The sequence below is a fragment of the Vipera ursinii genome (assembly GCF_947247035.1).
Source record: "Vipera ursinii genome assembly, chromosome: 4".
In the NCBI taxonomy this organism is placed as follows: Eukaryota; Metazoa; Chordata; class Lepidosauria; order Squamata; family Viperidae; genus Vipera; species Vipera ursinii.
The window spans coordinates 86,243,632-86,270,944 of NC_139514.1; the positions used below are offsets into that span (position 1 = coordinate 86,243,632).

The window sequence follows — 27,313 nt, forward strand, 5'->3', positions numbered from 1 at the left end:
CTCTTTCTTCCCGATGGTGTGAATCCGCTTCAGAGCGACCTTCGCATGAACTGAGATTGAAAAGGAACTATTTTTAAAGCGGTGGAGAAGTCACGGTAGCTCTACGTTGCTCAGTCTCCTCTTTCGCCGTAAATCAAAGCAGCAACAGAACCCTCCACCACCCTTTTTCATCTCCATCTCCATTGAAGAAGAGTTTTACCCCGGAGTGAAGAAAGCGAGAAACGGAAGGGCGGAGAGAGAGAGAGGCGGCGGGGTGGGTGGGTGGGGGGGGGGGAAGAAAAGATCTTTCTGAGAAGCAGACACAGAAAGAGAGGGAGAGATTTATAATTTTCGCCGTGGCGTGCTAAGTGCTTGGCTCCTTATTTATATAGTTAAGAAAAATAACAAAGAGGAAAAATGGCGAATGACTCTCCTGCAAAAAGTCTGGGAGATATAGACCTTTCCTCTTTGCGGGTGAGTGTGACGAGGTGGGGGGGAGAGATGAGGATGGAAGGGAAAGCTAGGGAGAAGAGGGCTGCTTGCAGACGATCCTTGGCTCTCTTGTCTCCCTCCCGCTATCCACACAAAGCGGGCGACGTCTTCCCTGGCGTGGCTTTTGTTGTTCGGAGCTGGGTTGGGGCGGAGGGGAAAGGAAGGGAGGGTGAGAGGAAGACTTGGGATTGTACGTTGCGGGGGGGCTGGTGGGAGAAGAAACCTCTATAATAGGGGGTGGTTGTTACACCCTAAAAAAGGTCCTTTACTAGTTAGCTCGTTGGCTTCCCATTTTGCGCCCTGGGCAGAAGCGAGGGAGGATGAGTCCAGTCTTGGGTTCCTTTCTTTTGTTTGCATGTATTGGCATGTGCCTAGAAAATCAGAGTGAAACAACTCTGCTAAACGATCCACTCCAGTGTCTGCGTTTGGGGGATCCAGTAATACTTGCCTAAAGATAACAGTCATGTCTTCTCTTCCCTCTTCTCCCAACCATCCTTTCATTTTCCTCACCTTTATTGTGTAGGATCCTGCTGGGATTTTTGAGCTGGTGGAAGTGGTTGGAAATGGCACCTATGGGCAAGTTTATAAGGTTCGTATTAAGATTTTTTTTTCTTTTAAAAACATTTTATGAATATTTTCCTCCTCCACGGTAGCCATGATGTTGGGCCATCCCTGTTTTGTGAACAAAAGTTAATAGAAATTAATTTCCTGTGGCTTTGTGGCAGAGGTTATCAGCACACTGACCTGTCCTTTTTTTCAAGGGACCTCTTTGTGTTCATAAGTTCATAAGACACTAACTCTTGCTGCCTCTATGCTACAAACCAAAAACTCTTTTTATCTTTTATATTTTCATGTGGTATTTCACTGTCTGTGCACTGGGCTGATAGTGGACTGAAGAAACTGGGGATGTTCCTGTCATTATAAAAAATGATCAAATAACTTGCTTTTGAAAAAGAAAGGCTGGCTTTCTTTGTTGTGAATTTGTCAAGATGTGTGGAAACTGGCATAGTATTGTCTTCAGTGTTACCTCTATAAGAGGGTGTGGATGAAAAGGGTGGGGTGAAAGTGGGCAAAAAGAGTAGGAAAGGTTATTCTTTGGCTGGAAAGCAGAAAATCAAAATTTCTGGAACAACCAGTTTAACAATTAGATGAATTGGGGGGGGGTACAACCTGTACACATACACACAAACACTAATATATGGGTAAGATACGTTACTGTGAAAGTCTTCAAGATATACCCCCTTTAGAGGAAACAAATACTGCAATATCATGGGCTGTGTAATGTTTAGTCACCTATATGACTAAGTTTTCCAATGTACATTGTTATGGGAGTGAAACATCAGCCAGGGTTTGTTTATATAAAAGACAAACATTAATTTGAGGAAGTAACAAAATGTATTTCTTGTGCTGTGTTGCAGATCTTAACAACTGTTTTTCATCATTCATCGATTTTCACATCTGGGTATACAACAGAAAAGATGCATATTGTGTACATGTAGTTTCTGACATGTACTTATAGATCATCTTCATATCTCGTTGTTGCTGTATGGATTGGTATACTGTTTGGAGTTGTAAAAACATTGGAGTGAGCTGAATTGCTCTGGCCTTGCTTTAGATAAAAAGAACTAGGCCTATGTAGGAATAGAATGAATCACTATGAGTCCGAGTTTGAAACTGATTTATAGGTGACCTTTTGATACCTGGTTTTGATTCTCATTTTTCTGCATTGTTATTGCTTGTGGAGGTTACATCATCTTGGGTGTGTCTTTTTCTGCCTCCCATTCCCCAGAATGGAGTTCAGCTGTATGAATGTAAACTTCACTGTCAATTCAAATCATGCAATAGATATAATTTAATCTTATAACATTGTAAGCTAATTAGTGCACTTTTCAGTTGGCAGAAGGTTGATTGAAATACTTTGGTCTGAGTTGCAAAATTTTCCATGGAATGGAAGTAGTACCTAAACACAGCTAGACCTAATGTGAAAAAACTGCACAAATGTCTCTACCTTGAAAGAAGACAGTTATGTAAACTAGTGTAATTCTTCTGATAGGCGACTTCAGTTTGGTAATATTACAATGGGATCCAAATGGTTTGATCCTCCCTATTATATGCACATTTTTTGCAGTTAAAATTTTAATGTCTTTTTTGAAGGAGCAGCAATGATTGAGTTTTTTCCTAGTTTGAACATGTAACTAAAATTGTGTGCCTGTGTTAGCCATAGAGATGCTGAAGATGGGACATTGTGGAGCAGCTTCTTGATTAAACTTTTTTTTCCTTGTAGATTGCTCTAGTGTAAGATGTGGAGCAAATAAGATACATTTATATTGTGCGGGGATAGTTAAGTTTTAATTTCCTTTCTCTTTTATGGTATTTTTCTAAAGAGTTTGGCATAATAAACCTTAGCAGGTCATATGAAATGTTCAGTTCAAACAGAAATTAAGATGACATTTTGTACTAAACTATAACTTGCTAAATCCTGATTTATTATTTGCTTTTGGCTTGACATGCGTTGTAACCCCATAGATGGCTGGGCTTATGCAGTATAAACCAGTGTTTGCTTCAGACAATCAAAGACAACCAAACCACTTTATAGCTTAATACAGTGTGTCAGTGTGATGTTACAAATGAGTTTTATGGAGTGAATGTGTTTCCCAACTTGAGCAACTTTAAGATGTATGGACCTCAACTCCCAGAATTTCCTAGCCAGCATAGCCATTCTAATAATTCTAGCAGTTGAAGTTGGCATGGATGGGGACCATTTAGTTATTCCATGCATTCTCTACAAAACAGCAGGGTATAAGGCCAAGAATTGTATGTTCTTCCAGAGGTTGAACTACAACTCCAGGCTTCCCCAACTACCATACCTTTTCTAGTGAAGGCTGCTGAGAACAAGGAAAAAAAAAATATTCTCTCCCCTCCTCCGCCCCATATGCGCTAACATTTGCTGGATGTAATGGAGTGACTGTCCAACAGAGATTTGGGAGTTGCAAGAATTCCAGTGGTGCTATTAGAAAACCATTCATATAACCTTTAGCGTTTAACAAAATGAAGAAGTGTAAATAGTAGATTGGCTTGGTTTTTTCCAAGATTGCTTGAGCTAAAGTAGAAAGAAGAAAAAGAGTCATAGATTCTTTACTTTTAGAGTTTATTCTTTTCCACGTAAGTTCAGTTTAGATAAAAATCATAGTTTTTGTGGAGAAAACTTTGTGGAAGCTTTGTTTTGAACTTTAAATGATGTGAATGGTTAGAAGTTAGCTGCTGTAGTCTACAAATTAAAACATGTTTTTCTAGAAAGCAGGATAGTGTTAGAATAGGGAGAGTAGTCATCTTTACTAAGCTGAGGTCAACTGGTTCTCAGCTGAATGGCATGTACAGACTTGCTCAGCAGCATTCATTTTCTTACTGAAGAATAAGGAGAAGCAACACTATGGATGTATTTTCTAATGAATTGGGTGCCCTGATTGTTCTTGGAGAGGCAATAGAACAAACCAAATATCAACCCTCAAAATAAATTAATTATGCTAGGGACAGGTTTAAGTCATTTGAATATACGTTGATTTGGATTTAGCAGAAGGATTGTCTGCATATTATTTTAGGTTCTTATGTGTTACAATAAGAAACTTGTAGAATTTTTTTTAAAAAAAGAGTGTCAATTCACCAGTTCTTTACTATACATCTTAAACAAAAACCTGTACTTTTAAAAGATTTAGATTATTGATGGTATTAAAGCTTATTGCTTTATAATTCTTGTGATTTATATACATTTTTATCTAAGATCCATTAATAAATAGTGTCACTATCTGAAGTGGTGAACTTTGTTGGTTTTACTTCTGGTTGTTTATGTAGGATTTCACTTCATGAGAGTAAATGTATGAAATACCCACATGTATTGAGTTGGAGAAGGGCAACTGGTGGTATTTTACATAAATAGTGGTATTCAACTTGCTGTTTGATTTTTTAAGACATGTGACAAATTATATTTTTCACAAAGTATCCTCTCTGTCCATCCGTCCGTCTGCCTGCCTGCTTGCCTGCTTACCTCCCTACCTACTGTGAGAAATCTTTATTTTGGCTTATTAGCCTTTTATCATCTGGATTTGAGTTTTTAAATGCGTGTTCAGAAAAACCAGTTTGACAATGATAATGTGTAAAAGACAGCTGAAGAAAGGATATAACCAATGACTCCTCTAAAGCACTGAAATAAAAGCGAGGTACTGGGGAAAAAGGGTCCTTTCCAAACAGCTGCTGTAAATATTTCCCGTATCTGTTCAAAGACCCCAGCACAAGTTAATGATTAGGAAATAACAGGCGATACTAGGCTTGAATACCACAGGAAATGTGCCCTTATAATTGGGAATGGACTCATGCTGCTGCTCTCCTGAACCCTTGTGAGACAATCTGCTGTGAAGGCTTCTTTTATTTTATTTATATTTCTGCATTTCAAGAGCACATATAAATTGTGTTCCCTGTGTTTCTGGAAAAGGATGTAATGGGGAAACAAGTTGTGTGTGAAGACACTTGAACAACTTGAGATATTATACTTGACAAAAAAATTTTTTACTGTACATTCTACTTCAGTGAAGTCTTTATCCTTAGCCAGTTGCTCCTTCATTCATTTGCTGTACTAGGATAAGAAATCTGCTGTTTATTCCTCTGCTGTTGCTCTATGTTAAACTTTCTGACTGCATTTCTCTTTTGTTCATCTTTCCCCCAACTGTGGTATGCTTTTTTTCTAAATAATATTTCATGCATGTGATGAAGTGGTTGTAATCCACAAAAGCTTGTTTTCTAAATAAAATTGTTAGTCTTTAAGACACCACGTAACTCCTTGTTTTTGTTGCAGTATACTAACATGTCTAGGCCACATTTGGAATTATTAGAAATTACATATACACAATTTTGAAATTACTGATATCTCCATGACTATATTTAATATTGAAGTTTGTTTGTTTGTTTGTTTGTTTTAAAAATAGAGCTGGCTAGTAGGTACCCTCAATATTGTAATAGATGTTTCTTTTTAAGCAGATAAACAATGTTTCTAGTGTTCAATGTTTCAGTGTTCAGTGTTTATTTAAACATGACCATTGCAGGTTAGTAAATAATTTTCTCCTTTAAGAAGCTTTCCCAAATCTGGTGTCATTTTCATGTATTTGCCACTGTAGTTCCTAGTTAGTATGTGGCACCAAAAATGGTAGTAAATAGCAGGGTGAAATTGAAAATATCTGTAGCATGGATGGCTAGTGTCCAGTTTAAGTGAATTTTTCAGAGGATTGTATACAGTTGGAGTATTTCCTACCTATTTTTCCACATTCGTCAGGACTTATAATATCAGCAAATGTAGGTTGTATGTTGCATGTGCAGTACTTCCAGCCTTTTAGGAAGAGAGCTATGTTAGACTATCATGGGAAAAACTCAGAAGTTTGCTTAGGACTTAATACATTTTGATACATTTTATTAAAAGGCTCATATGCTTTTGTGACATATTGTTTACTTCATCAGATAAGCAGAATGGCTTAGATCAGGGGTGGCAAACTGCTGGCCTGAGGGCCGGTTGCATCATGCAGAGGCTGTGCCCACCCCAACTCTGGCAATGTGAAAAAAATCACGATATGTTGCGACACGTCACGTGAGGCAGCGAGTTTGACACCCGTGGCTTAGATGTATTAGGATAATATTTCTAGCTTAAATCTTAAATATGTGTATATAAAATGCACATATCTCCTAGATGATGGAATGTGGGCAATTTTCTAGGGATCTAGCCTGATAGAGTTGCATGATCATACAAGGGATAAAACTTTTTGTTCTGTTTATGGCATCCTGTCCCACAGTATTGTCCTTACCTTTAGCAACAAATGGTATGTATGCCACAGATGCAACTATGGTTGGTAGTTCAGCCTTCATCTTTTCTGTCTTCATAAAAAGTATGTGAAAATTCTGTTGACAAAAAACATGATGGGTGTTTGGAAATTACACTAGAATTAATATCTGAGATGACCGTTACATATGCAAGGTTGTGACTTGAAAGCCAAGATGAGTAAATGGTAAAGAGCACAAATTAATACATGGGATGAATGAAAACTAAATAATTATGAAACTAAGAGAAAGAAAGGATGCATTAAATATGAATGACGGAGACCTGATTTTATAGCAGCGGCCCCCAATCTTTTGGGCACCAGGGACTATTTCCATGGAGAGAGGTTTTTCTGTGGACCAGAGGGGGTGTGGTTTTGTATGTGCCTGCATCTCATAGTTGGGACTTTGCTTTCTTGCATGGTCCAGTTTCTGGTATGCCACTGACCAGTTCCGGTCCATGAACCAGGTGACCCATATTTTATGGCGTAGAATTGACGAATACATGCAGAGAAGTTGATGTGGGAACCTAATTATGATTAACTGTTAAACTGTATATGAGAATGTATCAGTTGGTATTATTTAAAGTTGGTACGATATAGGGTGCCCATGAAATTAGAAACCCAAAGGTGGCTATATTTGCTTATTATACATGGGTAGTGATAATAAAATGATTAAAGATGAGTTTTAGAGAAAATTTGTACAACATTCAATGTAATATATTGTAGGGTGTTTGGTGACAGAATGGTATAAGTGAGTACAGAGAAATGAACAGATCTTTTAGAGAACCAATGTGAATGACATGGTGACGGGGGTCTATTTGTTTGAAAAACATTTTTTTGCAAATACATTTAGCCTGAATACTACTTATGTATACATCTAAAAATAATTAATCAAAAACCACAATTGATATGACTGCTTAAAATGAATGAGAAAATTGGGATATAGAATGATAATAAAAGGTTTTGAATATGGAAGAGACCATTATTTAGTGTTATTAAGAGTGGGTCTTGAGAAAAATGGGAATAAAAAAAAGTGAATCTACTGAAGGTAACAGAATAGGCCTCTATTAAAAATGTTAGAAAGACAGATTAAGCTCCAAACAGAATGTAAAAAGTAAATATTAAGAAAGATGATTTGGAAATTTCTTGGAACTCAGTGAAAATAATTAAAAGAAACAGAAAGTGTAGAACAGCTTTATGGAAAAGAAAATTTATTTGAAAACTAGTCAAAAGGTCTAAACAAGGAACCTTCAGTAGATTTAATGTAATTAAAATAAAAACTATGAAATGTATTAGGCTGAAAGTTAAGTAGGTAATGTTGGAAGATGTATTTTAGAAATTTCTATGTAAATGTTAGTGATATTGTAACAAGAGGAATTGAAATAAGGAATGTAATTTTTTATAAGAAAAAAGAAAAGAAAATGCTAAATGTAACTATACTATTAAAGAATAGTATGATAGTAGGTATAGATGACAGTGGTGGAGAAATGTTAAAATATAAATCATTAGGAAGTCACTGCTGCTTTATGCAAGATAAAGAAAGTATAGACTTGATTTTTGCTCTTCAGCCAGTAATTAAGAAACCTGCGTGTATGAATTAGGTTGCTTTAGAAAATGTGTATGTTAAAGTAAACAACCTTGGATTATTGCGTGAGCTAAGAGTGGTATATGATGGAGGTAAAGCACACCTGAGAATAAATAGAATAGTTTGGCATTCAGTAGGATTAAGCAAGTAAGTATCTGATGTTTCCCCAGCTCAGTGTTTTTTCTCAGTTGGTAATTTCAAAATTTGTGGCTTTCACCTCTCGGAATTTCCTAGCCATGCTTCATCATATGTCATGCCAACTTTGAAAAACACTTGCCCTAGTTATTTTTTTTAAAATCCCATTTATATCCTGCCCTTCTCCGAAGACTCAGGGCGGCTTACAATCTAAAGCACAAATCAATGTGCTTAGCAATAGCCTTCATTCTATGTATATGCCTGCTTATTAGGGCTTTCGTCCCCTCCCCAGCGGCATTATTACAAAGTCAGCTCATTGCCCCCAACAATCTGGGTCCTCATTTTACCTACCTCGGAAGGATGGAAGGCTGAGTCAACCTTGAGCCTGGTGGGACCCGAACCTGCACTAATTGCAGGCAGCTGGTGTTATTTAAGGAGGCATTAGGCCACTGCTCCACTAAGGCTCTTTTTTTATTTAAAATATTTGTGGAGTAAATAAGAATTATTGTGATATTAAGGAGGGATGTTGTTGCGGATATTAATATATGTGTGTTTTTACATGGAAACTCTAATAATTTGAAGTCAATTTTCACTTTAGATTATATTTTCTAATGCTAGTCACTAGTGTGGACCAAAAATTAATGTGTCAAAGTTGCATTTGACAGACAACATTGAATAGTTACAAGTTATGCATAAAGAGTAAAAACCTAGAGTAAACACATGACTTACTATCCAATGTTAGCAGACAGACCTGTTATGTTGATGGTGTGGTTATCCTTTCCCCTGTGTTAAGGAACTTCTTTCAACTTTTTTTTCTTTTCTAAATGAATTTCTTTCAAATCCTTGTCTTAAGTAGCTAAGAGAAAAACCGAACAACAGTTACATCAAAATAAAAGTAGTAGCCTTCAGCCAAAGAACATATATTTTATATACCTAAATAATATGTGTTGTATGGAAGTGTATTATTTAATTCAGTATGCCTTATAGGATATTTTATACCTTTGTGCTTCACCATATGACAGAATGATAAAGCACAAAAGTGCTTTAATAATATATTTAATACTGTATATAGGGTGTAAAGAATTTCTGGTCAAAGATCAGAAATAAAGTCAAGAACCCATAGATGGATTTCTGTACCATGATATAGTATAGATGTGTAGTTCTTAATACATGTTAGGAGAAACACAAAAATACATTCAGTGTAGTTTAATATGGATTTCTTAATATAGGTATTAAAATAAGAGAGGGAGAAAGAGATATGGGTGCTAAATGGATTAAATATGAGTGACCAGTACATTAAGGTGGATGGGTTATAGAGCGTGGATGAATGAAAAGCGATAACTATTTGGAGAAAGAAGAAAGGGGTTGAAAGAAGAAAGGAGAGAAAATATTAGGGTTGGATGAAGTTAGAATCTGAAAAAGAGAGAGGTAAAAAATTTAAAATACAAAGGGGTGCAGAAGTGGGCCAAGGGGCTGTATATTTATTAAGTGTGGGCATTCTTTCTATATTTGTGGACAATTCCTTGAAGGAGCTCTTTCTCTTCCTGAATGTGCACATGGGATCAAGTAAATGCTCATTGAAAAGCAGGGTCATTATGGGATAGTAACCAAGTATGACCTTTTGTGATTGTGCCTAAAATTGATGTACAGAGGATTCTTGTTATTTTGTGGGAATTAACATTCTATAAAATCACCGTGAATTACACTGAATTAGTGAATACTGAAACCTCAGATGGAAATGTGTTTGTCAGGTGACAGTGGTTTTCGCTGTTCTTACTGTCTGTGAATGATAGTTTTGCAATTGTTGATTTTGTAATTACAAATAAATTTTAGCAAGTAGGCAAATTCACAAATATGGAATCTGCAAATAATTTGAATTGACTGTTTTATCTAAACTGAGTTGTACAAATCTACTTGCAGTATTGAAAATTGACTGTAAACTTAGATGAAACTGTATTGTTGGAAAGTATACCTGATGTTTGTCTTAGAACACAGAAATACCAGGCATTGCTTTTATTTTAAAATAGTTATAGGCCTATGTGTTGTAACTTTTCAGGGAAAGGCAGCAAGGGAACTAATAAACAATCCAGTTCATATTTTGAAATCTTAAGCTATTTTCTTCAGTAATAAATGAATGTTGTTCAACAACTATGGAACAGATGTAAAACATAATTTTAAGTAGAAGTAATATTTAGAGTCGGAATCTACTAGCACGCATGTGCGGGGGAACATTTACCTTTAATATTTAGAACACAGAATAGAATAGTATAGAATAGAATAGAATAGAATAGAATAGAATAGAATAGAATAGAATAGATTGTCATTGTGTAACTCACAATGAAATTAAGTACTGTCCACAGTGCACACTACACACAAGTAAAAACCACAAATAAGAATATAACATTATATACACACATCCTTCACATTCTATTCACCATTGCGCTGCCCCTAATATTGCACTTCAATGTTGCACTATATAGTGGTATTTAATATGATTACAGCTCTGGGATAAATACTTCCTTATATAGTGATATGAGATTATGTTTACACCTTGTTTAAAACTGCATATATGAATAAACATTCATTAGATGGATTCACACATTAAACTTAATTACTAAACTATTTGTAGATTATTAAATCACAATGCTGAATTTAAACACATTAAAACCAACTATATATTTTGGTCTGATATGTCACTCCAGAATAATTTCCTTTGTGTTTATTTTCTTCGTCTTATATCTTGTATTAATTCTGACTCGGGGAAAAACGAATTGTCTTGCCATTTGGATAAATAGCTATTACCCAAAGAATAATATGAATATTATATTTTTGTTGTCCCCCCATATATATATGTTTTTTTTAAGAACGCTGTATCATTAGTGGAACAAAAGTACAATTTTTAAAAATAAATTCTTCAGTTTGCAAACTCTCTCTCCAGATTCTGGAATTGATTCAACTCTATAACTCAGTTGGGAAATAAATTTTATTATGTTATATTCTCTCTGCTCAAAGCAGTATAGGTAATTAAGCAGTTAGTGTCAGCTGTGCTGGGAAAATGTTCATCACTGTTTGATCACATGCTAAGAAAGGTATGTGGAGATCTCTGATAGATGTCCATTTCACAGATGTTATTATAGTATACAATACCAAATTAGGAATTCTGATTTGAATTAATGTTATATGATGTGCTGAATAAAGGAGAATTGCACTATTTACAGTTCTGAGTTTATAGACAAGCAATACTAGGGAATATCTAGTATAAGATTTAAATTATGCATGTTAAAACAAGAAATCCAAAAATTTTCAGTAGGGCTGAAAATGTATCTTAAATAAGGCAAGCTTGCAGGTTATACAGAATGATCCTGTATGTCCTGTAAAACAACATATATGTGTATCTTTGTAGTTGCCACAAGCTTGACTTGAGGGCAGTTTTTCCTTAATGTCCCTAACATGAGGAAAACAGTTTTGTCAAGCCTCATATGTGGAAATTCAGGCTTATAAAATTGTAGTATGGTATTTTCCCTTAAAATAGTGACGTTAAGAAATTTCAGTAATTTATCTACCGTATTTTCTGGTGTATAAGATGACTGGGTGTATAAGACGACCCCCTACATTTCCTGTTAAATTATAGGGTTTGGGCTATACTCGCCGTATAAGACTACCCCTCTTCCAACGCATACCAAATACAAATTAAAAAACATCAGATTTGATTTTAATATGGTAATTTTAATTCAAATGCTTATGACACGCAGGTACTTAGTAGGAAAACTGTCACTTATAAACATAAGGCTGTTTGTCATCAAACATGTAAACATAAAACAGTGCAAGTGGATTAAACTTTTCCTAATTCACTCTAAAGCTTTCCCTGCGCAGACCAAATGGGAGATCCGCTTCAGGTTTTCCAGCCAGCCCGCCCAGTTCCTAAGTCAAATGTGTCCTTAGAGCTAAGCAGCTGCTCTGGCTGCTGCATTCCCCACCTGCCTTTCAAGTTGGGATAGACTGCAGCTGCTCTTCAACTTTAGAAGGAAAGACGCCCAGACCCCAGCCTGTAAAAAAAATCACAGACTGCAGCTTCTTCTCCAATTGGTCCCGCTTTCCCTGCGCAGACCAAATGGGAGATCCGCTCCAGGTTTTCCAGCCAGCCCTGTCCCTAAAGTTTCAGCACCCAGCGTATAAGACGACCCCTGACTTTTGAGAAGATTTTCATGAGTTAAAAAGTCATCTTATATGCCAGAAAATACGGTATTGTGAAATAAAGCACATTAATGAAACAGTTCATCCTCTGTGCTTGTTTTCACAATAAATTACAATAAAATTGGTGTGGGATTTTTATATATAGATGAAAAGGGTAATTAATAAAAACTAAATATAGGGATTGATAGATGTAATGCTTCACTAGATTTAATAAAAGGCTGTTGAAATAACAGCATAAGGTAATGAGACATCTAGAACTACTGGTGTTCTCTAGGAGTGTTAGACCTAATCTGTTGCCTGATGTTTAACATCTAATAATGGGTCCATAACTATATTCTGCCAATTCTGAGTTAAACGTGGTCCAATGCTAGATAGTTTCCTATGTACTGTTGTTGCTTGGGAGATATTCACAACTAACTTGTTAGCAAATTTTTTGAGTCTTTCCATCAGTCCTTGCAAAATCTATGTATCTGGGAGGTTTTGGTTGGTGGACGTCATAAAGGCAGGCATAAAACCTTGTTTCTTCTAGCAAAACAACACATTGCAGAGAAAAATTGGGCAGTTATATATGAGAACTGGAAGTATTTAGCTAAAATTTTGCAATCCTGCAAAACTTTTTAAAAATTATTTTATTCTGTTTGACTAAAGAAAAGACCATAACTAACTACATTTGTGAATAACTGTAATTCCTTTATGGACTTTTTGTTAATAACAGAATTGTGATTTATGGGTTTGATAATTAGAAAGGATAGAATATGCAAAGAGTGGAGCCATCTATAATATTAGAGAAGATAAAATCTAAAAGCATTTATAATTGATCTAAAGAAGATAGTAAGCCACTTTATTTTTTATTTTTTCTTTCATTTTCTTCAGTTTACTGATCACTTTTACTTTTTTCTTTAAATTTGTATTGTTTTTCTTTGTAAAACTTCTCCAATAAAAATTAATTAAAAATAAAATTACTTTTATTAAATGTATATAGCTGCCTATTTCACAATGACTCTGAATAACTAACAAGGTTACATAACAAATAATAATGAAAATAAAACTTAACAGCCAATGTTAAAACAGTTGAAGTAGTATTAACCTACTGACAGTCTGATCCTCAAACCCAGTAACACTTTTTATTGAAATATTTGCTATTAATGAAATGCTTGATAGTTTCTTGATTTCCTAGTACACAGGTCTGCAACCCGCGGCTCCGGAGCCGCATGTGGCTCTTTCAGCCGTCTCCTGCGGCTCCCGGTCCTCTGCCATGTGCAGTCCAAAAAAAAAAAGTGGGACTAAAAAAGTTCAACCAATCAATTCAAATATGCAGGGCAGGTGTATATCTCGCCTTGGCTCCACTCTTCTGTCAAACCCTGTTCTGCGCATGCGCGCATGTATGCGCATGCGCACACATTTTTTGCAGCTCCCAGTTTTTCCTTTTGTGAGGGAATCGGTTCCAAGTGGCTCTTTCACTGTTTCAGGTTGCTGACCCTTGTCCTAGTACAATGTTACATTTCTTACAATGAATTTTGTATAACAGTATTTCATATTTTCTACTTTCATTTTTTATATATTACTGCTTGAATATAAGAATCTTGTATAAATATAGTCCCTTTTTAAATTTGGAATTTTATAGAGGCAGTCATGGGAGTCTTCCAAGATAAACTGCTCAGGGAGCTAGATAAAAAACTTTTGAAGTGCTTCATTTTGTTTTCAGGGCCAACTTCATTTAATGTTTGTGAAATGAACCATAGGCTAAGATCAATATTTGGCAGCTTATGGTAAATATGCACACACTGTTTTTCTTTATCCCACTTTGTTTTTAGAGCTGTTAACAGATTAAAGGGATTTTAACTGACTAATAGAATTTTAAAACATTGATTCACCATAATTACCACCTTATTGCGAAACTTCAGTTGGGGTACCTTCTGAATATTCTTGGCTTCTCTAGAAGCTGAGATGGTTAAACAGCCTAGAACAATTCTGTTTGTGGATTGATTAATTATTATATGTCAGAGTCTGTGGCAGCTGCTGTACATAACAAGCCAGACTTTATTCTTATGACTTTTTGTTAAAATGATGAAACTATTTGTCCTGTTGTTGTTACTTGCGAAGTCGTGTCCAACCCATCGCGACCCCATGGACAACGTTCCTCCAGGCCTTCCTGTCCTCTACCATCTTCTGGAGTCCCTTTAAGCTCACATCTACTGCTTCCGTGAGTCCATCCAGCCACCTCATTCTCTGTCATCCCCTTCTTCTATTGCCCTCAATCTTTCCTAGCATTAGGCTCTTCTCCAGTGAGTCCTTCCTTCTCATTAGGTGGCCAAAGTATTTGAGTTTTAGCTTCAGGATCTGGCCTTCTAAAGAGCAGTCAGGGTTGATCTCCTCTAGGACGGACCGGTTTGATCACCTTGCAGTCCAGGGGACTTGCAGGAGTCTTCTCCAGCACCATAGTTCAAAGGCCTCAATTCTTTGGTGCTCAGCCTTTCTTATGGTCCAACTTTCACAGCCATACATTGCAACTGGGAAAACCATGACCTTGACTATACGCACTTTTTTTTGGCAAGGTGACGTCTCTGCCTTTTAGTATGCTGTCTAGGTTTGCCATAGCTTTCCTCCCCACGAGCAAGAATCTTTTAATTTCTTGGCTGCAGTTTCCATCAGCGGTGATGTTGGAGCCCAGGAAAATAAAATCTGTCACTACCTCCATTTCTTCCCCATCTATTTGCCAGGAATTGAGAGGGCCAGATGCCATGATCTTGGTTTTCTTAATGTTGAGTTTCAAACCAACTTTTGCACTCTATGTCCTCCTACTTTATATGTCCTACTTCATACAAAAAGCTTTTCTACCCCTCTCAGGAAAGAATCTTATAGAATTTACTCAGTCTTTCTGATGGGCCATTCCAGATAGGAATGACTTGATGCATTTTCACACGTACTTCCTTCTTTGTGAAAAAACTGGAATTAAAAACAATATTGTTCCGTAAAGTTAATCTAGTTTGGATATGTGGCATTTTGTCTCTACAGTTTATCTCTTACATCCTTACAAAATAATATATGTGTAAATTGAATGATTTATTCATAAACTAACTTCTCAGTAATTGAAGAATAGTTCTATCTGAAACCTATGTAGAAATGCAACAATATGCAAATAACAGTTTTGATTTTAAAGGGTGGACATATTATTGTTGTAATCTTAACAAATCTCTTGAGAAGATATAATGATGATGCAATGCATCTCCCATAATATGTCTTCGGGAATACAAAATACTAATTGCACTTGTTTGCAATTGTCTAAAGATAATGCTGTTTTTTCCACCTTTTCAGTGTGTAATTCCTTATTATTGTTAAGACTGAAGGAACATTGAAATCTCTGTTCATTAATTTGAAGCAGGGTTTTTCCTCTGTATTGAATTAGATGTAATAATACAAAGTATACCATTTAAACATTTATCTGAGAAATTTCTTCCTCCTTGTACTTAAGAAAAAATAATAAAAAATAATATTTAAATATTTTGAAATCTAGAAAAAATCAAGTCTGGGAAGAATGTTTCCATGGATCTAATAGGGGGTTAAAGACTTATTTAGCATTATTGCAAAAACAAAATTGTTTTTCTCAAATTATTGAAGTGTAAATAGTACTTGTGCTAAAATGTAATATAGAAATGTAGAATTAAATCTATAATTTGATTGAAAAAACTTTGTGTTATGAATTGTTATTGAGGGTTAATGTGTTTGATTTAAATGTCTTTCCATCTGTTTTGGAGGGAAGGTGAAGTTTGGATTTGAGTAGGAAACCAGCTTTTGATTTGAGTGGTTGCCGCCTAGAGGCGGCAAGTACAAATAGCTGTCATTCTGTCGGTTACTTTCAGTCCTGTTTATTCTGCAATAAATCATGTTGTATTAACCCGGTCTGGTTAATGCCTCCAAAAACCCCACTACACAATAGTGGCAATGAAGGTGGGATGCTGCTAGAAGAGAGAGCAGAAGCCTACTTGAGTCTGAAGTCACTGGGTGTCAGACCAGGCACAAGAGTAAACCACACTGGGCACATTCGTCCTGAGGGATCTGTCCCCAGGATCTAGGAAGCCCAGCTCCTTTTGCAGCAAAAGGCAGTGACCAGGACCTCACTTGAACACCTACAATGGCCAAGCTTGGCAGGCTCAATGAATTTGATGTCTCTCACCCAGAACAGTGGAGCTCCTACGTCTCCAGGGTGGACAATTACCTGTGGGTTAGAGTGGATGGTTGAAAGTGGTGTCTCTACTCTCTGTGTGTGGACAGGCTGCATTCGACATCACCCAGAATCTGGTAGCACCAGCAAGCAGTGAGTCGTTAACCTATGCTGACTTAAAGAGAAGACTGAAAGAGCACTTCAAGCCAAAACTGTCCATCATCGCTTGGTGTCACGCTTTCGAGCAAAGAGAGCGAAAGTCAGGGGAATCAGTTGCTGAGTTTGTGGCTGCGCTTTGACAAACTTCATGCCATTGCAACTTCCCAGACTTGGAGGATCATCTAAGAGACAGACTAGTTTGCGGGCTGATGAACAGAAATCTGCAGCAGCGCCTATTTGCCATGGAGAAACTGACATTCCAAGATGCTTTGAAAGAAGTCATGGCAGATGAGGCTGCCGGTGGAGCAATGAAGGTTCTCTGGCCTCTAAAGACATACTCTAGCCCTACAGCAGTACATCAGGAGACCACAGGGAGACCGAGTGATTTAGAAGAAGACAATGAGATCGACCGGGTGCAAAGAGAGCCATTTAGATGGCATCATTCTTCAGAACAAGCAACCCTTCCTCCGAGCTGCGCTAGCTGTGGGGAACAACACAAAAGAATTGAGTGCAGGTTTCGCACAGCTGTATGCCATGCCTGTGGAAAGCAAGGCCACATCGCCAGAGTCTGTAGAGGTCGCCAAAGAGAAACTCATACTGCAGATGTACCTCAGAAAGGTAAATGGGCCCTGGGACAGAACAAGGTCGGGTACTGCTCAGGGAGGAGAAGTATCCCGAGGATGGGAGCCCAACGCCCCCTCAAAAAAAAGTTGAGACTTCAGGTCAAAATGCAAGGGGTCCCTTGTTCCATGAAGCTAGACAATGGGTCAGCTCTATCCATCATTTCTTACAAGATTTCCAGCTATATTTGCAGACAAGGCAAGAGGCGAGTTCAACTCAAACTGTCAAGCCTCATTCTAATGGATTTTCAAAATTTCCGTGTGTCTGTGAGAGGTGAAGCCACCATAAGGGTCAAATTCAAAGAGGTTGAGAATCCCCTCAACGTTGTAGTTGTAGATGGACAGCGCACCAGTCTAATTGGATTGGACAGGTTTGAAGCATAACTGGCATCCACAGCACACAAACAGCTGACCTGGCAGCTGTATGCCAAGAGTATGCTGATGTGTTCAGTCCTAGCCTGGGACAATACCAAGGGACACCCATCTCCCTTAACCTTGATCCGACTGTCACTCCAATTAGGATAAAACCATGCAGAGTGCCTTTCGTGTTAAAGCCTAAGATTGATGCGGAACTGGACAAACTAATACAGCAGGGAGTGCTCCAACCTGTGGACAGTAGCTTGTGGGAGACTCCCATAGTGACCCCAGTGAAGCCCAATTGGGACATCCACATCTGTGCAGACTACAAGTGCACAATAAACAAGGCACTACAGCAACACGCTTACCCAATTCCAGTGGTAAGCCACATCCTTGCATCACTTCAAGGAGGTTGCCTGTTTGCCAAACTAGACCTCGCACAAGCATACCAGCAGCTGCCAGTCAACAATGCACAGCAGAAGCACAGACAACTGTCACTCACAGAGGGGCATTCAGAGTTCGTCATCTGCAGTGTGGGGTAAGTGTTGCCCTGGGATTGTTCCAAAGCATTATGGAATAGACACTAAAAATATACCAGGTGTCTGCCCCTATTTTGATGACATCCTGATTGCGGGAGAATCAGTGGCAGTCCTAGCAGAACGCCTCAGGACAGTGCTTCAACAGTTTTGTGAAGCAGGGTTGAAGTTAAAAAAAAACAAGTGCCAAATTGGTCTGGACTCTACTGAGTTTTTGGGAACTCGCAATCCACCGGTCTACCTCAAAGACTATGTGCATTGAATGTACAGGAAATAACCTTATATAGGGGAGAGGGGTGTTATGTATTGTTATTAAGGGTTAATGTGTTTGATTTTAATGTGTCCAACTGTTTTGGAGGGAAGCTGAAATTTGGATTTGAGCGGGAAACCAGCTTTTGATTTGATTGGTCGCCCCCTAGAGGCGGCAAGTATAAATAGCTGTCATTCTGTCTGTTTCTCTCAGTCCTGTTTATTCTACAATAAATCGTGTTGTATTAATCTGGCCTGGTTAATGTCTCCAAAAAACCCACTACACAATACTTTTAATTTGTAGTTTTGTGAACAATTAATTATGGATATACTTGGATTTGCTTTTCATAACCCATGTAAAGACCTTGTATAAATATCTTTCTGGATCAATTTGTGGTTGAAAATATTTCTGAATGTTAACACAGAAATTTGTTTCAATAAAACAAATTTCATTATAACTACTTAAATAATCTGCTTTAAGAATCATCACATTATTGTATATTATTTCTTTCCCAATTTTGAGATTACTGACTTCCTTTTATAAAAGAAGCACAATACCTTCTTTAAAATGATCAAACTGATCGAAAACTCATTGAAAAGATTTTTTTAAGATTTATAGAGCTACAAAAACATGGAAAAACAGAAATTTTTTTTATAGAAGGGCAAAAGTAAAGAGGAACAAAGAGGAAAGTAAAGATACACATCAAAAGAAATGATTTCTAATCTTCTTTATAGTAGTTATATAATACTGTAATTATCTTCTCTGCCCTCCCATATTGCATATTATAGTTCCCTTCTTCCATAAGCAAATCTCTTTTAATTAATAAATCCCAAAATCAGCCGTTCATTTTAATCTACTTTCAGCAAAAAAATTGAAAGAAGTTTTCAGTCTTTTATAAAAGGAGTTGTAGTTTCCTCCTTGGTCCAACAAGTGAATTTGACCATTTCTGCTAACTGAGCCATCTTATGTATTTTTATTTATTTATTATTTTTTTTATGCCATCTATCTCCTATAAGATGACTCTGGCAGCCATTTTTTCATTATTGGTCCTTTTGGTCTTCCATCCTTGTGCATATAATAGTTTCACTGCATTTAACGTCTGCTTTTTACCATCTCATAGGCTCTTTTTAAGAAAATTATATTATTACTACACTCTGTCAATTCACTCTATCGTAGCAAGCCTCCTGAAATTGAAAGAAGTGTCAAAACAACCCAAGTTAGCTGTGGCTCCTAAACACTAATTTGGCTTTGAAGAGAACTTTGTTAAGTATGTCATGTGGAAAATCAGTCAAATTTGGGGGGTTTTATATTACTTTCCTGAGTTTTTGGTTCACTTAAAAAATTACAGGACCGTCTGCTGCCAGGAACGACTTACCATCGCCCTGTGTGCTCACACAGAGAGGGTCTCCTCAGGGTGCCGTCGGCCAGACAATGTTGGCTGGTGACCCCCAGGGGGAGGGCCTTCTCTGTTGGGGCGCCTGCCCTCTGGAATCAGCTCCCCCGAGAACTTCGGATGGCCCCAGATATCCGGTCCTTTCGTCTCGACCTAAAGACATACCTTTTCCAACTAGCCGACCTGGACTGAAGACGGGGGTTTTAATTTTGTTTTAACTTTTATTGGTTTTTATTGGGGCTTTGTAAATTTAATCTCTTTTAATATTTGTATTTATTGTTTTATTGTTGTTTTATTGTTGTTAGCCACCCTGAGTCCTTCGGGAGATAGGGCGGCATATAAGTCCCATAATTAAATTACATTAACTAGACAACCCGTGACCTGTTGGGTCATCCCTATTTGCCATACAATACAGATTATGCTCTCCTAGCAGAAATCTGGTGGAGGCTTTTCCTCTCCTTTGATGACCCACAGAACTACCTACCATGTTGTTAGGAATTGCATGAGGAAAACTGTACCTCTGCTCCCCATCTGGTGTGTCCCCAAAGTCTCCCCTTCAAATGTTGGAATCCTCCAGTTAGCCCTACCTTGCCAGCAGTCTCCCTTGTCCTTCTTTTGCTGCACACTGCTGTCAGATTAAGCATTGGTTCCAAAGCAGCCAATTGCTGCTTTCTGTTGGACCTTGCTGCCAGCTGGTTTGGTACAGTGGCCAGATGGAGGGAGGAAAGAGGGTGGGGATATGCCTCTCCTATCTTCCCTTGCACCACACCATCTACAAGTCACTGGGAAATGTAGTCAGAAATGATAGTCACATTACTATAGCTGACTGCGGTGGTGCAGCAGTGTTGAAGGGCCGCAATGTTGCCAAATTTCTATCCCATGGGAGTAATGGCACCCAGATTTTAGACATATTCATTAAATTAACCCATTTGAGGTACACTGATTCAGAAACTGTTGCCCTATGATGCACCGTTTTACCAAATTACCAAGTTACAAAGAGAAAGGAGAGTTTTAATAGTATATAGATACAGTGAGATGAAGACCATGAGCTTACATGAATGTGGGTCAGAGACTTGCTGTTTATTGACAAATTTACTGTAGACTTCAGCCCTGGCCTTCAGTGTTCTGTTTTTAGTACTTTCCCTTTGCTTCATTATATACTGTATACTGTCATCTTAATAGATTTGGAGTTATATGGATAAGTACTAAATTATGGTGTCCTTTTTTATTTCTGGAACAATTGTGTGTGTTTGAATTGTAAGAAAATACAGTATACAGTTTCAACTGTATATTGCATATTTTACCATCTGTTGCAAGTCACTTGTGGAATGCATGGGAAAGTAAGTAAGGATGTGAGGAAGACTGAACTGAAGATATATTTTGACAGCTAAGCTATTATGTTGCATGACTTCTTGTGCTTTGCAATGCATGTGGTCCTTTCCCCAAGTATTTTGACTTCACACTAATGTTCATTATCCTGGTTGCAGCAGTTTAAAGTTACTTAGTCCTACTGTTCTGTTCATTTATGTATCATTCATATTTATATTCTCCTTTCTGCAGGGACACAAATACAGCCCTACGGAAACTAATCCCCTTCAATTTCAAGTAATATGTCACAAAGTTCATTTAAAAATTGCTCTGGATATTGATTTTTAGTATTTGCTTAAAATGAGTGTAAGAAGCTGTGGTGATGCAGTGGTAGGAATGCAGTATTGCAGACTGATTGCCCACAGCCTGGAGTTCGATCTTGACCAACTCAAGATTGACTTGGCTTTCCATCCTTCTAAAATTGGTAAAATGAGAAGCCAGATTTTTGGCAAAAATATGCTGACTGTGTAAACTGCTCAGAGAGTGCTGTAAAACACTATGCTATTGCTATTGCTAATCTTGCATTTAATGAACCTATATCTTCTTTCAGTCAGCTAGGTTTGCAATACTAAAAATGTAAACCACTTGTTCCAGTCCAGACTACAGTTCCCATTATCCCCAGTCAGCTAGATTGATGGAAAGTTAGCAAAGCCAAACTGCTTCAGAAAAAAGCTTTGAATTCAGAACTCCAAGTTTGGTTTATAAAATTTCTTAATTTTTTCCTAATTTCTCCCCCCACCACCATATTAAATGATACATATATGGATATAAAACCTTGTACAGAAAGTCCTCAACTTACGAGTACAATTGGGCTTGGAAATTTCAGTCACTGTTAACTTGATTTTATGACTATTTTTCCTGCAGTCTGTAAGCAAATCACTGCGATTGTTAAGCAACTGATATGATTGTTAAGCATATCTAGCTTCCTCAATTGACTTTGCTTGTCAGAAGCCAGCTGGGAAGGTCATAGATTGCAATTACCCGACCTCAGGCTGCTTCAACCATTGTAATTGTGAGCAGATGCCACAGCATCCAAATTATGATCATGTGCCTGAGTGGGTGATGTGATGGTCATAAGATTGTGGATAGGTTATAAGTCACTTTTTCCAAGTCTGTTGTAGCTTCAGATCATCATTAAATGAATGATCATAAATTGAAAATACACAAAGATTATATGTAGAGATTGTTTACTTGATTAAATTATGCATAATTTATCTACATGTATGTTTACTCTATTACCCATTAATATGTAGTATATTCTTGTATAAAAGAAAAGGCTTTCCAAAATATTGTAGACTATGAATGCACTGAATATTTCAGAATAATTAAAAGCTTTTTTTAATTATATAACTACTGGGAAAAGGCAAATTAAACATGCTTTTTAGAGGCTATAGAGAAAGTTGAACATTTTTTAGAAAGTTGAAACAAGTTGTCTGTAAACATTAATACAGGGAAACAATTTTAAACAAAAGATGTTTGAAATAATTAGCCTAATAATTAGTAACCCAGGACATTTCTTATAATATTTCCTTTCATGGGTCTCTATAAAATTAATCAGTGTTCTACCTTGCACTAACTGAAATTGTAGAAGTAAAATCTTTAAATATTGAGTTGATTGAAGGTATACTCTAAGAATGCATGGATGTATGTCTGTATATTCCTTGCGATAACATTATAAAGTATTTTTAATCAATGAGTAGTCCTTAATGGTACTACGTCTACATGGAGGGAAGTGAGCAGTGGGGTACCACAAGGTTCTGTCTTAGGTCCAGTACTCTTCAATATCTTCATAAATGATTTAGATGAGGGAATGGAAGGGGAACATCAAATTTGCAGATGATACTAAGTTGGCAGGAATAGCCAACACCCTAGATCAGGGGTGTCAAACTCAATTTCATTGAGGGCTGCATCAGCATTGCAGTTGCCCTCAGAGGGCCGGGTGGGTGTGGCCTGGGTGGGCGTGGCCTACTGGGTGGGCGTGGCTAAAGTGCATATGGCCTACTGGGTGGGCATGGCCAGCTCTACATCGTTTGAATCAAGGGGGCCTATGGGGGCCTGGGCAGGAGTGGGACAGATCTGAGGGTTTCTGGCAGAAGGAGGGTCTCTGGGTCAGGGCCAAGGCAGTGGGGGCCGTTCCCTCACTGTTTCCAGGATGGCTTTGCGGGTCGGATCCAGCCCCCGGGCCTTGTGTTTGACATGTCTGCCCTAGATCAATGATGGTGAACCTTTTAGAGACCGAATGCCTAAACTGCAACCCAAAACCCACTTATGTATCATTGGGTGGTGGGTGGGAATGGCTGCAGTGGTAATGGCAGACTGGGTGGGACTAAAAAGTTCAATCAATCAATTCCAACTTTGTGAGATCTTTTTTTTTCTCATGAGAAGTTGAATTGATTGATTGAACCTTTTTTTTTGCACACGGCAGAGGCCTAAAGCAAAAAGGTTTTATAAAACCCAGCTGAAGGCCTAGGACTGGGGCTCTGTGTGCCATCTGTGGCACATGTGTCTTAGGTTCGCCACCATGGCCCTAGATGATAGGCTCAAGATCCAGATGGATCTTAAAAAAGTTGAACAGTGGACCCTATTTAACAAAATGAAATTCAATGTAGAGAAAAGTCTTACTTTTAAGCAAGAAAAATCAAAAGTACAATTATAGATTGGCTGAAAGCAGCTTTAATAGCAGTAACTGTGAGACGGATTTTGGAGTCTTGGTGGACAATCAATTAAATATGATCCAACAGTGTGCAATGGCAGCCAAAAAAGCCAATGCAATACTAAATTGCATTAACACAGGGATTCATTCAAGATCATATGAAGTACTAGTACCACTCTATAAAACCTTAGTAAGACCACACCTAGAATAATGCAACCAGTTTTGGTCTCCATAGTATAAAAAAGATGTTGAGACTCTAGAAAAAGTTCAGAAAAGAGCAACCAAGATGATTAGGGGGACTGTAGGCTAAAACATGAACGGTTACAGGAACTGGGCATGGCTAGTCTAGTGAAGAGAAGGGCCAGGGGAGACATGATAGCAGTGAGGGGCTATCACAGAGAGGAGGGGATCAACCTATTTTCCAAAGCACCTGAAGGCCAGACAAGGAATAATGGATGGAAATTGATCAAGGAGAGATTCAACCTAGAAATAAGGAGAAAATTTCTGACAGTGAGAACAATCAACCAGTGCACAGGTCTGCAACCCGCGGCTCTGGAGCCGCATGCGGCTCTTTCAGCCGTCTCTTGCGGCTCCCAGTCCTCTGCCATGTGCAGTCCAAAAAAAAAAGTGGGACTAAAAAAGTTCAACCAATCAATTCAATATTGATCTTGCCTTGGCTCCACTCTTCAGTCAAACCCTGTTCTGCGCATGTACGGGCATGCGCACACATTTTTTGCGGCTCCCAGTTTTTCCTTTTGTGAGGGAACCAGTTCCGAGTGGCTCTTTCACTGTTTCAGGTTGCTGACCCCTGAACCAGTGGAACAGTTTACCTATAGATGTTGTAGGAGCTTCATCACTGGAAGCTTTCAAGAAGAGACTGGACTGCCATCTGTCAGAAATGGTGTAGGGTCTCCTGCTTGGGTGGGGAGTTGGACTAGATGACCTACAAGGTCCCTTCCAACTCTTGTTATTCAAATTCTAAGAGCCTTGTTGTAGATCAGGCACATCAAACTCGTGACGTCACGTGATGTCGCACGACGTATCGTGACTTCCCCATTGCCGGCAGTTGGGTGGGCAATTGGGTTTCAGTATGATGCAGTATGATGCATCCAGCCCATGGGCCAGCAGTTTGACATGCTTGTTGTAGATTCTCAATACAAAACAGCAGCAGCAACAGCATAGGCATATAGAAAAGGAAAGAACCAGGATAAGCTTATTGCTTTGGCCCCTAAATCATATTGATGAATTTGTGCTGAAACTTGTTCTTTTTCTTTTAAGAAAAGAAAGATAAATGGAATTTGAGAAATTGATTAGACCCAATGGGCTGTTATGAAGTTATTATAGTTCTTTGCCTAATATGGATGCTCTATATTTTCTTTGAAGAGTATGTACCTCTCTGTTAAGGATTTGCTTGATACAGAGGCCACTTAGGTTTCCCTAAGAAAACATTGCCAAGCCTATGTATACTTTGCATCTTGGTAAGTCTTTCTGAAACTTGAATTCTGAGCCAAAAACATTGAATTAGAGAAGCTATAAAAGACATAGAAAGTAAGAAATGTTGACTTCATTGGCTTGCTGTCTGCGTAAATTCTGCCAATCTCATATAGCTGTCAAGAATTATTTAGGACATCATAATGCTATCCAGAACATTAAGAAAATGGCTTAACTGCTGCTCTAAAGAGTTCACAAATCACCATTTACTGGTACTCCAAAGATTGAAGTTGGCCTTATTTGAAGGCATCTAGGCATTGTTTGCATGTTTTGAGTCATTTTTTAATTTTCTTTTTTAAAAATTTAGTTGGGAGGGCTGATAGACATCATTGGTGCAGTCACATGCTATACTGCTTGCAAACACCACAAATACCTTACGTTGATCTGGTTTATGTGGTGATCTTCAAACACTTTTGATGATAATATATTAGTCTGCATAAAGTAAGATAATTGTTGGAGCTGTCTATTAAAAGATAAATATGTCCAAATCAATAGATTATGTTCTTAATATTTATATATTCTGCCTTTAATGAGAAGTGCTTTCCTACTTTTCCAAAGGAATTTGAGGACATATTATGGGGCTTCACAAATTGAGACTTGGTTGCTTATCCAGTGGTCTGGTGTTCTCCTTTTTTTTAGAGGAAAGAGTAGATGGGTACATTTTTAGAGATAACAACTGCAGCTGCCCTTTATATTTTATTGTGTAAGCACATTTTTATGCTTTAAAAAGTTAATTCTGATATTTTGCTTTTATTTATTTAATGTTAGTGGTGCCCAACTCCAGAGCAACTCTTGAGTGTTCCAACTTTCCATTATTTAATTGAAAATATTTTAAAATGTAAAACTCAGGTGGTCTGGCACATTTTTGCTCTGGAATATCATACTGAGCATACAAGATTGTATGTCTGAAAACCTTTACAACCATCACCAGTCACATGTTCACAATTTGAGCTCTTGGCAACCAGCTTGTATTTACGATGATTGCAATGCCTTACAATCTTCCCAGCTGGCTTGTAACAAGCAAAATCAATTCAGGAGCCAGATTCACTTAGTGGCCATGTAATCCACTTTATGACCACAGTGATTTGCTTAATGACTGTAGAAAAATGGTTGTAAAATTGAGTCCAGTCACATAATAACTTGCTTTCTGACTGCACAAATTTACAATGGAAATTCAAGTGGCAATTTTAGTCATACTTTGAGGACTACTTGTATGGCTGTATTGATTATTTAATTAATTTATATGTATGTTTGTTGCACAGTATGATATACTTAATAGGTGTGTGATACTTGGGTAAAAATAAAGTGGAAAATATAAAGTGGTCTATGGACATGATGGAAACTTGGATGGTTTGCAAAAGAGAAAGGTATAGAAACATAAAGTTAACTAGGTTGGTACAGACCAGACTCAATTATATTTCTTTTTCTTTTTTTTCTTCTATTAGTAATTTTTTTGGCTTTTTTTTATCTTTTGGCTGACTTTACATAATACTGCTTATTCCAAAAAGGAATAGGATGATACCATTTACATCTGAAGATTTAATTAACCCTCCCTATGAAATAGATAGATTTAAAAATTCAATTTGTATCCTGCATGTATTCAATTGATAACTCTATTTTACGTAAAAATTTCTATTTTGTTCCTATAAAACTAAAATCGAGGCTAAACATACCCTAAAAAGCCTAACAAATAAAACACCATAGCACTTTTGGTGTTTTATTTGAATGGCTTTTAGACTATGTTTAGCCATGATATTGATTTGGTATGAAGAGCTTTTCTATGAGTTGCATGTTAAAATGTGATGACTTATTCTATTGATTTATATGGAACTCATGTAGTACTTGGTAAACTTTTTAAATGTTGAAGGGGAATGAAACAATTATAAAATTTATGAGTTCATTTTTCTGTTCGTGTATTTGTCAGAAATTATAATGATATATTTTAATGTTGTCAATTTCATATCCTTGTCAATCAGCCTTTAAAAATAAACTTATTTTAATCCTGTTAAATGTGTACAATGTGAATTTAAAACTTCCATAGAGCAGTGCTTTTCAACCTTTTTACAGAGTGTACCACTTTTAGG

At 37.4% G+C, this 27,313-nt stretch overlaps 1 protein-coding gene across 4 annotated transcripts in view; it reads left to right on the forward strand.

The window, feature by feature from the left end:
- Positions 1-288: 288 nt before the first annotated feature.
- Positions 289-27,313, forward strand: part of MAP4K4 (mitogen-activated protein kinase kinase kinase kinase 4) — a 192,668-nt gene continuing 165,643 nt past the window's right edge. For all 4 annotated transcript variants that reach the window (XM_083363033.1, XM_083363035.1, XM_083363034.1 and 1 more), the window contains exons 1-2: positions 289-453; positions 995-1,060. In XM_083363033.1, coding sequence (XP_083219159.1) covers positions 397-453; positions 995-1,060 — 123 coding nt within the window. In that variant the 5' untranslated portion in view covers positions 289-396. The remainder of the gene's footprint in view (positions 454-994; positions 1,061-27,313) is intronic.